The sequence below is a fragment of the Pezoporus occidentalis genome, unplaced genomic scaffold (genome assembly GCF_034315485.1).
Source record: "Pezoporus occidentalis ecotype Australia unplaced genomic scaffold, CSIRO_AGI_Poc_V1 ctg236, whole genome shotgun sequence".
Lineage (NCBI taxonomy): Eukaryota > Metazoa > Chordata > Aves > Psittaciformes > Psittacidae > Pezoporus > Pezoporus occidentalis.
This window is the reverse complement of record NW_026914244.1, coordinates 559,170-573,297: the sequence shown is the minus strand read 5'-3', so window position 1 is coordinate 573,297 and position 14,128 is coordinate 559,170. Positions and strand designations below refer to the sequence as shown.

Here is a 14,128-nt window from a genome sequence, read left to right as displayed (position 1 = left end):
CTATCCTTACACAACCTCTCTGTGCTGTTCTATGCTTATGGGCTCAACTCATCACTGCAGATCCACTCTCTAGACCTTGGGGTTTCTTCTCACCTCTTTTTTCCTTTGTGTTTGCATGTCTTTTCTTTACAGTGCTCCTTGTTAAGTGAAGATGTGTTTCTTACCTGGCATTATCAGTTGTGTGTTGGGGGGGTTTGCTCTGTCACTGATTCTAGGAATCACTGCACTAGGTAGGTATTGAAAATGTAGAATATTGACAGATGTGAACTAGTGATGTTGTAAAAGCCAAGAAAATGATCATCAGCCACAGAACTTTAGCTAGGAGATAGCTGCTTCTCCCCACTCTCTTTTCCTGTTAAAGAGTGACAGAATAGGTAAAAAAGATCAATTAATTTACTGCTGAAGCTTTTCCCAACCATAGCAGCACACAGCAACAATAGCCCTGACAGTTCTGCCCTTTAAAGAACACAAATGAAGGTTAAAATCGGTCAGTAAGGCTTAATTAGTGAGCTTCTAAAGTAAAATCCACACTGAGACACTAAGGTGATGATAAAAAGAGAGAACCTGTATTTTATTTATGATGTTGTTTACCACTAGCAATACATCTTTCAGAAAGGGCTGCCCATTGCTGTCAGTTAGTGGTCAGATAGTCTCAAATAATCTCTTCTAAAAAACCCAACAGAGTTTTAAATGCTAAGCTACTTGGGCTTGTAAGCTGGAAAGGGAACTAAGGCAAAGAAACCCTGCCTATCCTTTAAGGTAATGGACCAGTGGAGCACTGGTTAAAAATGTGTTTCCTAGTGGATATTGTGAATTCATCTATTGAAATATTGATGGTGTTTGAATAATGAAATGGAAGGCTTCCTGGGTTGTTCTGCTGGAGTTGGACTCTGGAGGCTCTGATTCACAGTGTTTCTTGTCTGCAGCTGTGAAATGTTTCACGTTTGTTCCACAGATGATTCCACTCTTTTAATGGATCAAAGCAGCACATTGGGTTTCTTAATTTATATTGCAAAGTGTAGGTTGCACTAAAAGACAAGGCAGTGGTAGAGGTGTAGGGATAAACCATCCTGCTTTAGATTGAAATGTGACTTGTGGTCCTGTGACGGGCTGTGGAAGCTGCCCATCTTCCACCTTACCTGGCTGCTGGGAGCCAGGGCTATGCCCTGTTTGCTCTCCTGAGTTGTGGGCTTAGAAAAGTCCATGAACTATGGCTGTTCAAAGGAATGATCTGGGAAAAGAAGAAGTACTTTCGAATACCTTCTATGCTTTTATTGTGTTCTCTTCTGGTTATCCAACACGTCCATTTCTGTTGCTTTTTATCAGTCCTCTGTCTTGCATCATTCAAGTGTTCCTTCATTTCTTGACTGAAATTGTGGTCCCATTAGAGTCCTTAGCAAAAGATACACCACTTTCACTGGGATTAGGGTTTTAACAGCTGTGTCTTCATGTTTATTCATTATTTGTCAACCTGTGGAATAAGAGGTTCATCTCTTCCAGTGTCACAACTCTGTGGATGGTGTGTAGGAGCTTGCTCAGAGCATTTACTTTCTGTAGGCCTTCCTGCATAAATGTAAATCATTGATTAGTCACTCATGCATCTTAATTATTTCCTGTATTGCTGTATGGTTTGATAAATCTTCATGTTAAACTGGTGTCTGGCATTCAGAAACTGAGTAAGGCTTGAGAAGAGGCTGTGGGAATTGCATCTTAGTCCTTCGCGCAATGAGCAGCATCCAAATGTACGGTGCTTCCTTGTTTATCTACAACATGACATGCACTTTCGTGAGTCATTGAGTACTGTGCTTCCTAAACAGTAATCCGTTTTCATTTTCCTCACTGAAAATCTCTTTCAGATTATATCTCCCAGCTTCACTGGGAATCACTGGAATTTCACTGCATTTTCTTCCTTCTTTCCAGTCCTTCCACTTCCATTTAGACTTTGTGACCTCGGATGTGTCCTGTGAGTCCCATTTATTTCTCTTCCTTCGTTTCTGCTGATATTTCCTTCGATATTCCTTGCAGCTTCCCAACAGGAAGGGAAGCATGGCCCTAGTCAGGGGGACTTAGGGTGAGTCGTTTGTACGTGTCTTGCCAAATTCTCAGCCAGGAAAAATACATTAAGACTTTATGGAGAGTTTACTCTTGCAGCTATTCTATAGAAGTTTTTCCCATGTACTCATAAGCTCCTGTTTATTCTTGTTCTGTTTCCCCACCCTTCCACCCATCCTCAGCCACCTGAGGGAATGCTCTCAGGCTCTCCTGACCTCCACAGGGAGCACAGCCTGGGGGGTGTGAATAAACTTTGACTCTGTTTCTGTCCCCTGTTGTCACAGAGGTATCCCTGGGGACTGTGGTCACCTGTTTGCTGTCTAGACGCAGAGGTTCCTCAGTTCCCAAAGCTGCTGGGTGCTGCTTGCAGTATTGCTGCACCACCAGTACCTGTTGAAACTTGGTCTGGTCTCCATTGGTGGAGCCAAGGGCCGGATCTTCCCTTCAGTTTAGGTCTATTATAGATGTTTGTAGATGAAAGACTATTGCAAGTAATTTAAATTTGCTTCTCAGCTGAAGCTACCTGATGCATTGTCTGAAGTACGTTTTACATTACCCTGTTGTATCTGTTCTCTTATGTACTGTTTTCTTTTGATACACAGTGTATTCTTCATGCACTTTTTTTGCTTATGAAGATATACTGTTTATGACTTAAAATTCTCATACCTGAAATTGTGCCTTAGATTATATGAGTACAATCATCCTAACTTAGTTTAGATGCTTTTGTAGATGACGACTGGCTAGATCCTAGGGGGTGAGTGCCAAATGATCCTTCCTGTAATGGAAGTGCTGGTGGACACACATTGTAATTAAACATGTGTACAGGTAATACCACAGGAGGATTTCTCTCCTAAACACACAGCCTGCAACGATTGTGAGGGTGGTGAGGCACTGGCACAGGTTGCCCAGAGAAGTTGTGGCTGCCTTATCCCTGAAAGTGTTGAAGGCCACGTTTAGTGGGGCTTTGAGCAACCTGGTCTAGTAGAAAGTATCCCTGCCCCATGGCAGGGGAGTGGGAACTAGATGATCTTTAAGGTCCCTTCCAACTCAACCCATTCTGTGATTCTATGATTCTGAAACATGAAGATCTGCACCTGGAAAGCCATGACTTAGTCAAGAACAACATTTGCAATTCGCTTATTCATACAATTACTCTCCTTTCTGTGATCCCATTCATTTCTAGGGATGTGCGTTGCTGTTTTCTCCTGCCTTTATTTGCATCACTTCTTGTCTGGAAAGAAAAACAGAGTTATTTTGAACACGGAAGTCAAATTTCATTGTAGTACTCATGATGTCCGGGGGTGTGACTGCCAAATAATATCCAGAACAGTTCTATTTTCATAGTAATGCTTTGGATGTCAGCCACGCGTTTTCCTCTGAATTAATGAATATCATGGAGTTCTACCACTGCTGCCAGCAACATAGGAATAAATGGTAATGTTTCTGAAATCGTATCTACATAAGATTAGGTTTTGATAACAGGTTTTAAGCTTACACCTTCTTTATTCTTTCACTTGGGCTTATTTACCTGCTCTGACTTACTGGCTTTGAACAACCTGGTCCAGTGGAAGGTGCCCCTGCCCATGGCAGGGGGTTGGGACTAGCTGAGGTTTAAGGTCCCTTCAACCCAAACCAGTCTGTGATTCTGGGATATGCACAAGAGAGTTCTTTTTCATATTCTTGTTACATAGACTCTAAACTCAGCTGTAAGTGCAGCATCTCAAACCTTCATCTGTTGGCAACATCAAGGAGCAGGCTACACTGAGGTGAAAAAAAAGTCTGCCCTCAGCATTTACAAACATTGTAAAATGTGAGTGATAACGTCTTGAATCAGAGGTAGGCACAGTATTGTAGTATTACTTTAATTATTGATCCGTCTCAAAAGCTCTTCCGTGAGCAAGCTTTCCTTTCTCAATGGGATTAACCACTGAGAACATTACAAATGCTGCAAACACCTACATATTTGTACAAAGATAACCCCCTGTTACAGCGGATACATCCTTTTTTTATCCTTTCTTCCTTATACCAGCATGATTCATTAACAGTTATTTTTGAGATGAAGAAATATAGGCTACTAATATAATTTAAAATACTGTTATTTTAATGAATAAGTCAGCGGTGTTTTAGTTTCTTTTAAACACCAAATGACTAAATGGAACTAAGTATAGTGAGACAATTATCAGCTTAAACTGTTGGGGTTTATCTTGGGTTTTTATTGGGGTTTAAGACCCTGCTTAACAACATGACTTTAGATAGAGCTTGCTCTCCTCTGTTTAGAGCAGAAGATATTTTGATGGTTGAATGGTTGATTGTGTATCTACTACCCATAGCAGAAAAAAAAGACAATTGGAAATTTGCAGTGAGAAACTCTCTCCTCAGGGAGCCCAAATGTGCATCACCTCAAAAATTAAGTAGAAATTGGTACTCACAGTGCTTAGGTCCACTTTGGACCACATAAAATGGGAAAAAACAGTGTGCAGAGGATCATGTGAGGTGCTTTAATCACGGTTCTCACTAACTCCCATGTTTGAGAAGCTACATCTATAATCATATACATGCTTTTTGCTTTCTAGATTGTTGTGCCAGTCTGTGGGATATGGAGGTCTTATGGCTTCTTCTACACTCATGACCCCCCAACAACATTCTCTCCTTCAGTTCTCCTCTTACTACTTGCAGATTCATGGGCTTCAGGGAGCTTGCCAGAGTCAACAATTTAGTTCTCTTTGCACTTAGTTGATGGTTTTGTGGGCAAGATCTCTGCAGAATAAAACTGGGCTCCTTTTGCTGCTCTCCTGTAAGTACGAAAATGGCAATGGAAGTTTTTGCCATTAAACACATCATAAAGTCATGTGCACCTATGGGAAGCCAACCAGCACAGTGAAAAGCTTTCCCAGTACTGCCTTTGCTGGCAGTTCAAGCCCAGGTATATCTCCTCAAGTAAGAGACTGTATTCTTTTCTCCATGCAAGTATTACCCTCAAAGTGCAATAAGGTATTAAAAAGATATAATAATGTCATATTAACTGAGTGATTGTTCCCTCCTCCACAATTACACTTCAGTGTATGAAGACTGGGTGAGTTTTTCCACTACTGTTAGGCATTTATGTGTTGTGACCTCCTATAAATCTTCCTCTTCTAGATGAGCTGCCTTATGTACTGTTTTCTCCCCACTCATTCTATTGCTATCCATTTGTCTTTGTTGTTAACTTGATGTAACTTTGCCATGATGTGGAATCTTCTAGCCATTATCTCTCACTCTTAAGTGCCATTTATTTCCTATTGGCTTTGGGTGGTAGGAAGATCATCCTTAGAGAACTGGTGATGGAAGCAGTGAAAGGCAACTGTAGCCATGAGAAGGGGAAATGAGATTGGAAATTGGTGATAAAGGACAGCAAGGTTCAACAGTTGAAGAGGAGGGAGCTGAAGGAAGGTATTTCTTTGGTGTTTTCTGATCATTCCTGCCTTGGGCTAACTTGTGCATGAACTTGCATGATGACTTGGTCTTCTGTCTTTTGCCCTGCAGTTAATGGGGAGTAACTGTGTGTTTGAGGAAGACTTGAGCTGGAGATGGGCTATAAAGCTGGTGTTCACTGTAGGTGTACTTCTCCCTCCTTATGTACCCTATGTTGTCATTTAGACTTCTGCACAGGTACTGTAAGATGTTCTTAGGGCAGAGTGGATGTATTTCATGTCTGATGTGCTGGGGGAGGAGTGCTGAAAGATGCCTGGAGAATTGGTTCCAACTGACTGGCACCAAAAGTAGTACAAATAAATTTGCCCAACACCCTCCACCCTCTCAGTAATCACAGTTTTCTATTTCAATTGTTACTAGTATAATATATGTGCCTCTGACACATCACTTGACCACCCTGGTTACTAATATATTTCGTAACTTCTATAAGAGTCCAGTCTTTTTTCTTTGCCTCCCATTGAGAGCAGTATCCACTTTTCAGTTATGAAAAGGGTGTTATTCTAAATAAAACTGACACGATCCACCAACACTTTTGGAAGCACAGATGCTTTGTCCCACTATTTACTAAAGAGGTTCACACTTAGATTAAAGCAGTGAAATCAAATCACTGAATAAAGCCTGGAACAACATAATGATTTAAGGAATTCGTTGAGAGCTTTTGGTAGGAGGAAAGTTACACAAAGGCAAAATTAGATTGTTTTCTATACAACACCAGAACACAGAAACAGCATGCAATCCAATATTGGTACATTTGTTTTTCTAAGCATGTTGTGTAGTTTCATTTGTCTTTGTTCTCCTCTGCAACATCAGACTGCAACCCATAAATTCATGTACTGCATCCAAGGCCCATTGGCATCAGACATTAGAAGAGGAATTGGGTCTCTTTGTCTGCAGGAGGTACCAGCCATGAAATTCCCCTCTCTCTGAATGAAACTTATTCATTTCTTTAGCATAAACTATGTGGGTTGGAATATGCACAGGCTCCCTGATGTTAAATAACATTTTTCCCAACTGAATGTGTGTATATAATGCAGAGAATAAAATCAATTTGTTGTGTAATTCGGTGCTTCTGAGTGGTGCTGCATCGGGATGCTATTTCCCAGTGTATTATTAGGGGAGGAAATTTCACCATCCTTTCACCAGCTTGTTTAAAGAGTATAATAAGACTTTGTAATGGGATGTATATATGTTATCTGTATTTTCTGTCTTACTGTTGGAGGAAAAAGAATGCATCTTCAGGGGTTCACACTTGAATGCTTTCTGTTCAGGCTGATGGTCTGAGCTAAATAGATCTTTCTGTCCAGATACTGCTCAAGTTGAAAATCTCTTGCTTCAACAACACTTCTAGCTAGCAGGTTACCAATAGTTCACTGCTCTACAAAGAGGAACAATTCTGGATGAGTTCTCCTTGCTGATGAAAACAGACCTTGAAATCAGCCCAATCCATATTAAAAGAAATCAATTACAACAAGTAGTTTTATGTTTTATCTGCCGCAAGTCACGCGTTGCCTTTTTTGAAAGGGTTCACAGTAACAGATCACAGAATCCCAGCCTGGTTTGGCTTGGAAGGGACCTTAAAGCTCATCGAGTTCCAGCCCCCTGCCATGGGCAGGGACACCTTCTGCTGGACCATGTTGCTCTAAGCCCCATCCAACCTGGCCAACTACCAGGGATGGGGCAGATTCTCTTTTTCCCTGTCTTCACAACCAGCAGACCCAAACATTTATTACCTGGGTGCATGAATACGTTGAAGATGGATACACATACTTACTGTAGTTATGTGTACATATTTATTTATGCAGAGTAAGACTGGATGGTACTTGCAACCCAAACGTGTAAGAGAAATGAGGGGCTGTGGTTGCAGGAGACCTTGAGCCCGTGGTCAGGGCTGCCCTTCGCCTTCCCCACTGCTGGCTAAGGGAGAAAACAGGCAGAAACAGGACTACAAAAAACACGGGTTTATTTGGATGAGTTGCTTTCTTGCTGTAGCAATATAGCTGTTAGATTGAAAAGGAGCCACATGTATTTTATTCAGATAAGCTGCTTTCTTCAAGATTGCTGATAGATTTCAGTCATGTTTTAAAATTCTCCTTCAACTATTGCAGCTCTCTCATTGCATTTCCTTTCCTCTCTCCTCAAGCTGCTACTTGCAAGACATCTCCCTCGTTATTGCTCATTGTTTCCTCCCCTCTTCCAGCCTTTCCTGTGAAAGAGGAGGGTTCCATCTCCCCACCTTTTAAACTTCCATTGTTCTGCTTCTCTTTGCACCCCTGACCCTGATTCCTTCTGCAATTGCAGCCTCTCTGCCTTGGGGATGGAGGATTTATTTCAGTTCTGGGATTTATTTCAGTTCTGTTCTGTGTATCTCTATTGCTGCACTCAGAGCTTCAGATATTTGTGGCTATTAACACATGAAATCTGGTAGGTTTATTTTTATTGTTAAGAAAACCCCATGCTTTTCAAGCTCTTTTGGATCATCATTTCTAAACCTGTAATCTTCTAACCTATCAAAGAGATTTCAGACATTTGATCTGACATGTAACAAGTTTTAAGCAATACTTAGCAGTTTTAAAATTCAGTCTGAATAGAAGATTCTCTGTATCCTCTTGATGTTGTATAAGCACCTGAAAGTAAAGCTTTAAGGTGAATGTGTCTGCCTTCTGCAGGTGCGTGCAGCTCTTTGACTCTTGCATTACTGCTGTAACCTTATTTATAATCACTCATACGAGTATGCTAAGGAAGAGTGATTGATTTTCATTTCCTGTGATTTTAAGCTCATTTTAGTGTGGCAACTGTATATTCATCAGCTTTTAGTTTCCTTTGCAGTGTACCCAAAACGACATAACCTTCACATGTTTAGTTTGAAAATACAGGATCATAAAATAGTTAGGGTTGGAAAGGACCTTAAGATCATCCAGTTCCAACCCCCTGCCATGGGCAGGCACACCACACTAAACCGTGTCACCCCAGGCTCTGTCCAACCTGGCCTTGAGCACTGCCAGGGATGGAGCATTCACAACCTCCCTGGGCAACCCATTCCTGTGCCTCACCACCCTCACAGTAAAGAACTTCTTCCTTATATCCAGTCTAAACTTCCCTGTTTGAAGTTTTAACCCGTTACCCCTTGAATACTTCTAATAACATGAATTGAGTAAAGTGTTCCCTGCACTACTGGGAAGCCCAGCAGTGGCCTGCTCACTCCACCACACCAAAACCTGTCTCGGGTTAAGCCATCCACACAATGCTGGATAGCTGGGAGCCTTTCCAGCTCCTTGTTGTTGTGTTTAAGCAAGTGCTGTGAACACAGCTAGGTGCTAGGCTTCTTGAGAGAGCAGAGGCTGGCCCTTGTCACTGAGAGCAGGGTTTGGGGATGGCACCGTAGCAGAAATGCTGGGTGATGGAAGGGGTGTCTGGCACATGGCAGTGTGACTCTCTCTGCTATTTTTTGGTTTTCTGTCTAATTGATAACTCTTGCCATCTGTTCCTGAGCCGTCCCTCTGCTTCCCTTTCCTACACACAGGCTCCTGCCCCCATTCTACCCTTCAAACTTGGACTGACTGCCCGGAGACTGCTAATGAGAGCTGACTGATATCACTAGTAGCTGGGTGGGAAGGAGATGCTAACTGTGGTGAGGGAGATAATGGGTCAGCTGAGGCTGAGCTTCTCGAGCGTCATTCTAGTGATGCTTCTCTCTCAGTGCTGGTTTAACTGCTTATTCCTGAGCAGACTGCCCAGATTTCTTCAGAAAACTAATAAAAACCCCAACCTTTTTGCTTTATGAAATAGGATTAATTGTTCTTCTGAGGTTGATTCCTTCTGAATCTGTCAGCGCTGTGTTCCTGAGGACCTTGTGCCTTTCTGGAATAAGTAACTAGTCTAGAAGCACTCTATCAGCTTAGGGTTTATTTCTCTTTTTATCCTCCTAGGAGTCTTTCTGCACTTTCCAGTCTATATTTGACTCTGTCTTTTCTTGTCTAACTCTCCATTTGGTGGCTTAGCATACAGGAAGCCTATTTTATAGTGGAGAGAAATACATTTATACATGCTAAGAACTGTATTTTAAACAAAGACATTGATATCTATCCAAGTTAAAGAGATTTTTCTGGCAAGAACTCCAAACTGGACAAAGGTTTGAAGCATGGCAATCATAACTGTGTTCTACCATTAGTTGAGAAGCTCTTGCTCTTGGAGATGTGTTGATGGGGTCATTAAGTAAGAGTGCAGCTTTAAGGTCTTTTTTGTTATGGTTTATTATTACTATTTCTTATTATTTGTTATAATTTTTAGTATTACTTGTTTTTTTCTAAGGGGCATTTAAGTGTCTAAACACAGATCTTCAAGAGTATGTAAATCATTGGTTTTCCATAGATTTCTAATGGGAGCTACGGACTGAGATACCTACACAGTTTGGGAGCCTGATGTTATGAATGTACAAAAAAGTGCTACTCAGAATTAAGAGTTCACATTTTGGATTTCTGTTCAAGGTGGCCTTTTCTTCTGAGAGACATCCCCATGCAGGCCTTATATGCGTTTTCCTGAGCACCTACCAAAGAAATAGGGAATTAGGGCTTAGCTGACCTCTCTCTGTAAGGTTCTTCATGATCGTTAGATCATGGATGCTAATGGCTTGGGGGTTATGTTATTGCTGTGCGTTAGTATGCTCAAATTATTAGTGTTTGTCCTAGCTAATAATGTCAAACCTAACATTGTGAGGCAGGAAAAGGTGGAAACTGCTGGAGTATTTTCCTTCTTAACTTCCCAACACTGCAGATTTTAAGACTTCAGTTAAAAGAAACAAATTCTATTAAGCTATTAGTGAAAATCAGAAAAAAAAACCCCAAAACTGCAGCTGAAAATAGTTGACTGTCTTCCTTGACTGTCATATTTTCCAGTCGTACAATAGCATTTATAGCACTGGGCTCTGCCATGAGGAAGAAATTCTGTTTCCTGCGCTGGGGAAAAGACAGACACTTCAGTGGTATAAAGCGCTCACTCGTCAGGTGATGTCTCTGCTGGTGTGGATTGGAAAGAGTTCCCACAATTGCCACGAAACTCGATCATTTCCAGTGACTTTAATACTTTTTATGTTTTTCTAGCACTGATTGGAATCCTCTGGATGATGAAATGCTACAGCTCTGGCAAGAATCTAATAAAAATACCCCCTGGGATTGATTTTGATTGACTACACTTGCCTGTCTGCTCTTATTTTGCTGTATATGGTCAGACATGAATGAGCACAACTGATTTAACCCTTTCCTCACCTCCCTGCTGTGGTTAGGTGCTTGAGCTATCGTTATTTTCAAACACTGACACCAACATAAAGGAAGAGGCAGTCTGAGGATTCAACTCCAAGGTTTCTGCACCAGGGTCACCTTCTCAATAAAACAGGATGTTCTGCTTGGAGATACAGGAGCAACGCTGGGCTTCCATCTCTTTGTAGATAGTTACTGCTTAGAGCCAGTATGTGATTTTCTGTGGATGTGTTCTGGTTACTGAAGCACAGACAAAGAGGCAATGATTTTCTTCCTTCCCTGGGGGCATAACAGGTAATTTTCCTCTTGAAGTATACAGGGGTGGACTTTGCTAAAAGTAAAGAACACCAGCAAGCACTTGCCTGACTTTTATAAAGGGTTCTCTTAGCCTAATCAGTAAGCAGAAATTAAGATGAAAATCACTTTCCTGAGCATTTCAGGAACTACCACTGTAAAACCCACTGCTGTCAGTCTCTGTTTGCCTATCGAAGCAGGAGTGCTAACAGGTATTAGACTAGATATTAGGAAAATTAGATAGAATTAGATATTAGGAAGAAGCTCTTCTGTGTGAGGGTGCTGAGGTGCTGGCACAGGGTGCCCAGAGAGGCTGTGGCTGCCCCATCCCTGGCAGTGTTCAAGGCCAGGTTGGACACAGGGGCTTGGAGCACCCTGCTCTAGTGGAGGGTGTCCCTGCCCATGGCAGAGGGTTGGAACTGGATGAGCTTTAAGGTCCCTTCCAACCCAAGCCATTCTGTGATTCTATAATACTGAGGTTTTCACTCAGAATTCATGAGCCCTTGTGTACTGTTGGCTAAGTTTAGTTAGAAAGTACTGTGGAAATATAAAATATTATTTATAATTGTCGTTCCTTTGTTATTTGTGGCTCCAAACATAATCAGGGGATTGAATGACTATAGTAGAAAAAGCAGTACACAGAAGCTTATAGTTCAAATTAGTGGCATGTGGTTCTTGCATAGCAGTTCCTCTTCTGGAACCTATATTGATTCTTCTAAATGCACTAAATGAATTCTAAATGAATTTTAAAGTTAGTGACTGACAGTTCAAAGCTATTCTTTGGAAAGATTTGTATCTTTTCAAAGTGAAGAAGGAAATTCTTCCTGTCAAATAAAGATGTTTAGTGATGCACATGTGCTGCATCCAGCAGTTCCTCTGGTAAGATTTCCACCTGCTAAGAATAGATACTTTTAAGAATAAATTGAACCAAAGCAGAAAATTATATTAGTGAAGAGATAGATTCCTTTCTTGGTAAGTTAATAATGATATAAACACTGCAATGTTAAGTAAAGTTGAAACTATTAAATTTGTGCTTACTAATCCTTTTCAGTGTTCTGCGAAATAAGAGATCGTTATGTACAGAGAAGTTAAATCTGTTCAAGTCAATGCATTCAATCCATTTTCTGTCTTTCTTGAAGCAGTTTTCTCAGTAAGAAAAAGACCCAATTTTCAAAACAGATGCATTAGTGATCAGTGGTCATGTCTGAAATGGAATGAATGTTTATTAACTGCTCTACAGTTTATACTCTCTGAAGGCAAGTTTTAAATGGAGGCTGCTCTCTCTTTTGAACAGTGAATTTCTCATTCTTTGGAATCTTTATATCTTACATTTATAACTAGTTATGCTTGAAATTTTGGTGATTGTTAGCACCTCCCCCTGCTTCCTATCAGCCTGTTTCAGTTACTTGCTCTTCCTCTGGGAGCATTTTGCACTGACTGGCATAGCTATCTATAGACATTTCTCTTCAGAATTAGTACTTTGAAACCTGCAGTGGCTCCATCATTGATTTTCTGGCATCTGCACTGAGTTTAATGAAAAGGCTTGGTCAAATTTTTGTGCTTTTACAGAAAAAAGTGCAGTAAGAAATTGTGTTTTATTCCAGTGCAGTAGAAGTGGAAAATAGTTGTATTTGTATCTTGTTTCAGACTGGAATATAGGCCATGTACAGATCTGCTGTTTAGAGGCAGTTTTGTCTCTGTTCTCAACGTAGTCATTGTGTGAAGCTGGGTGTGATTTGTACTTTTCCTCACATTGGTTCTTTGGAGCATTGCCGTGAGCAAGCTGATAAATAACAAACCCCCGATAAATAGCAGAAAAACAGGTAGCAAAAGGCAGATAGATAGCAAAAGGCAGATAGATAGCAAAAGGCAGATAGATAGCAAAAGGCAGATAGATAGCAAAAGGCAGATAGAGGAAAAATAGCAAAACCCCCAATAAATAAGTGGCAGAAAGCAAAGAAATGGCAAGAAGCCTTTGTGCACTGAGTCAGCTGTGCAAGTTTCAAAGCTAGATGACTTGTACAGCAGCCCTCGCCTCTGCCCAGGTTTCCTTCCCCTGTTGCACCCTGTGGAGTGCTGCTGCAAACTCCTCTTCACCCCGGGCTCCCCCCTGCCCTTTGCAGAGAGGAATTTGGGGCCCCCCTCGGAGCATCCTCAGCCCGGCGCTGGCTCCCGCACAAAGGCAGCGCTCGCGGAAGCGCTCGCATCCTCTGCGAGGCTGTGGCGGTCGGTGGTGTTCACATGACTAATGCTGTGAAAGATAGCAGGGTTTTTTGTAAGGTTCTTTCTATTTTTTTTGAGCAGCTCCAGTCTATGCACAGTTGGCTCCCAGCTGACAGACAGAATGTGGGGTGGGCTTTGTCACCAGAACGCTGGGTACCGCATGCCCAGCTATGCTCGCAATTACACAGTGCCCGGAAACCTGCTGCTTATGTCAGGGTGCAGGCAGCCTGAACACATAGAAACTGGGTAGCTTGATTCAGAGATTTTTATTATTTTTATATTTTTGTTGTTGGATTTTGTTTTGTTTTTTTTGGGTTTTTTTTTGCCTCTTTTCTTCCCAGCCAAGGTTATATAATGAGGGGATTGCTGCTAAAGTAAAAAGGGAAAAATGAAGTCTTTGTTAAATGCCTTCACAAAGAAAGAAGGTAAGCAATAAAAGCAGAACACTTTGATGTTTCAGACCGGTGTTTTCTTGTGTACATTGAATATGATGGGCTTAGTGACTCTGTAATTAATCAATTCCTGCAGTTTCTTTATCAGAGTTATTTTATTTAGGCATTTAGGCAACTGGTTATTAAGGCTGGATGCGAGTTTATTCATTTTAGGTTTTTTCTCTGAAAAATCAAATAGTTCTAAAAGATGGGTTTGTTCCCTAAGAAATGCATTTGAAGACCCAGAAGGAATTTCCTAGGGGAATGTTGTCAGTGAATGGGGCTGAATTGCCCCTTCAGATGTATGAAGTGCCAGGAATAGAATTCTGAGAGCTGGAGGAAGGATTAAATGGTGCTTTTAGGGATGATAATTTTAAACTTTAGGAGCATGAAATGAGTTCAGGC

General features: G+C 41.3%; 1 protein-coding gene across 6 annotated transcripts in view; it reads left to right on the top strand.

The window, feature by feature from the left end:
- Positions 1-14,128, top strand: part of SHANK2 (SH3 and multiple ankyrin repeat domains 2) — a 358,561-nt gene that overhangs the window by 113,171 nt on the left and 231,262 nt on the right. For 2 of the 6 annotated variants that reach the window (XM_062621928.1, XM_062621927.1), the window contains exon 1: positions 13,589-13,717. The exons of the other annotated variants lie outside the window; for them this stretch is intronic. In XM_062621928.1, coding sequence (XP_062477912.1) covers positions 13,681-13,717 — 37 coding nt within the window. In that variant the 5' untranslated portion in view covers positions 13,589-13,680. Of the gene's footprint in view, positions 1-13,588; positions 13,718-14,128 lie in introns of those variants that run through there. 6 annotated transcript variants of the gene reach the window in all.